Source organism: Poecilia latipinna, unplaced genomic scaffold (assembly GCF_001443285.1).
Source record: "Poecilia latipinna isolate Pla-1442-1.1 unplaced genomic scaffold, P_latipinna-1.0 Scaffold4807, whole genome shotgun sequence".
Lineage (NCBI taxonomy): Eukaryota > Metazoa > Chordata > Actinopteri > Cyprinodontiformes > Poeciliidae > Poecilia > Poecilia latipinna.
In genome coordinates this window covers 10,012-11,907 of record NW_015117423.1, presented here as the reverse complement: position 1 = coordinate 11,907, position 1,896 = coordinate 10,012, and the positions used below count along the sequence as shown (strand labels likewise).

Genomic DNA, 1,896 nt, shown 5'->3' with positions numbered 1-1,896 from the left:
AGACCAGCAGAGGACAGGCTGCTCCGTCTCTTCAGTGTGGACCAATCAGAGGACAGGAAGCAGAACCTCAGAACTTCCTGTCCTCTGTTGGAGACAGAAGGTCCAGTTGGACTGAGGCCGGTTCTGTCAGGGTTCTGGTTCTGTCCCACATCAGGACGTCCTTCAGTCCACGTGGACATGAAGCTCTGAGGTCATGGGTTGATGGAGCTACTGGACCAGGCTGGTTCTGGAGGATCCAGAACCAGCCTGGTCCACTCACAATGGTGGTTCTGGACCTCTGAGGCCCGGTTCTGATGGGTTCTGGAAGGATTCAGGGTTCTGATAGAGGTCAGGGGTTAAATGTTTCTGAATCAGAACCAGCTACATGTCAATGTCAACTAGTAAATAAAAACCAACCAGAACCAGAACCAATCTAGTTCAGAAAGAAAAGATGGAACTGGTTCTGATCCAAACAGTTCCTCTGCTTGGCCTCTAAACATACATTTAAACCACTGACCTTTGACCTTTAGCCAGACTTGTTTCTCCATCAGGACGTCTCCCTTCCTGTTGTAGACTCTGCAGCTGTAGATCCCTCCGTCTCCATCAGTCGGCCATGACAGAGTCAGACTGAGGTCTCCAGTCTTCAGCAGGTTTTCATCCATCCTGGTTCTGGTTCTGTAGATCTTGTCCTGTTCTCCAGGCTGATCAGAACCGTTCTGATACACATGGACGGTCCTGTTGTCTCCGTCCCTCCACTCCACTTTAGCCACAGACAGTCTGTATTTACAGAACCACAGGCGATGTGGGACCTTAAAGGACAGCAGGACAGACTTCACCCCTGATTCCACCTCCTTCTGTTCTGGGGCTGAGAGACAACAGAGGACAAGATGAGTTGGACAGACAGCAGCAGCTCTGATGGTCACATGACTCTCTCCTCCTTGTCTCTGTGTCTCCTGGAGGACTCTCTGAGGACAGAGACATGTGTCCATGTCCCCCTGTGACCCAGGGGACACATTTCTTCATGTGTCCCCCGACATGTGATCAGGGGACAACACATGTCCCCTGTTGGAGCTGGTTGCTGCCAACCGGCTGCTGCCTGGCAGCAAACCACCAAGCTCTGACCTGAGTGAAGTTGGTCCCCCACCTTCTTCAAATCAGACAAAATGGGTGTCAAACATTTGTGCTGCTTTGGTTTTGAAGATATTAAAAGAAAAGTTTCAAGCGGTCATCCAAGGTCAATGAACACCTGTTCATGGTGAAACTGTGAATTTCATTTAAATTACAAGTTGCTAACCTATGAACATGAATAATTTAATTTTAACCTGGAAGAAATTCAATTCAAACTTGGTCTTATTTAGAATGAAGAGGTTGGTACAACCATAGACATAATATAAGGATAGACGCTGTTAAGGAAGATTATCTAAATTAGTTAACTTTGGCTTTCTCTTCCTTTATGATCCTGGGTCCTCTCGCGGCAGCCACATGTGGTCACTCAGAAGAAAACAACAATGCGTGTTGACGTCACAGAATTGCAGTTTAATCCAATAGAAGACAACGCATACAATTACAACAGGAACTGCAGAACAACAGAGACATACATTCATTTACCTGACATAAATGGAAAGAAGGAAGAATGAAAGAAAGAAAAGCAAAGATGTCTTTGGAGAATTGCAAGAGCAAATCTGATTTCTTACTCCATGTGGAAAGTTTTATCTTCTTATCTTTAATTTATTCAAATAAGGCACATCTTTGCTCATCCAACCAGGAGCTATCTCTGACCCTTTGTCTGAAGCCGGGAACCCCTGTTGTGTTTACGGCTTTTCACAGATGAGTGTGAAAAGCTACAACCGGGAAAGCCGGGGAATGGCAGCGTTTTTGACATTGCTCTGACATTTGGAAAAATATGGTTTACTTATT

The 1,896-nt window shown here is 45.9% G+C and overlaps 1 protein-coding gene across 1 annotated transcript in view; it reads right to left on the bottom strand.

Annotated features, from left to right (window-relative positions):
• LOC106943034 (uncharacterized) overlaps positions 1 to 1,896 on the bottom strand; it is a 16,377-nt gene that overhangs the window by 7,518 nt on the left and 6,963 nt on the right. Inside the window, exon 2 of the mRNA XM_015026375.1 lies at positions 497 to 844. Within this exon, the coding sequence (XP_014881861.1) occupies positions 497 to 641 (145 nt within the window). The 5' untranslated portion in view covers positions 642 to 844. The remainder of the gene's footprint in view (positions 1 to 496; positions 845 to 1,896) is intronic.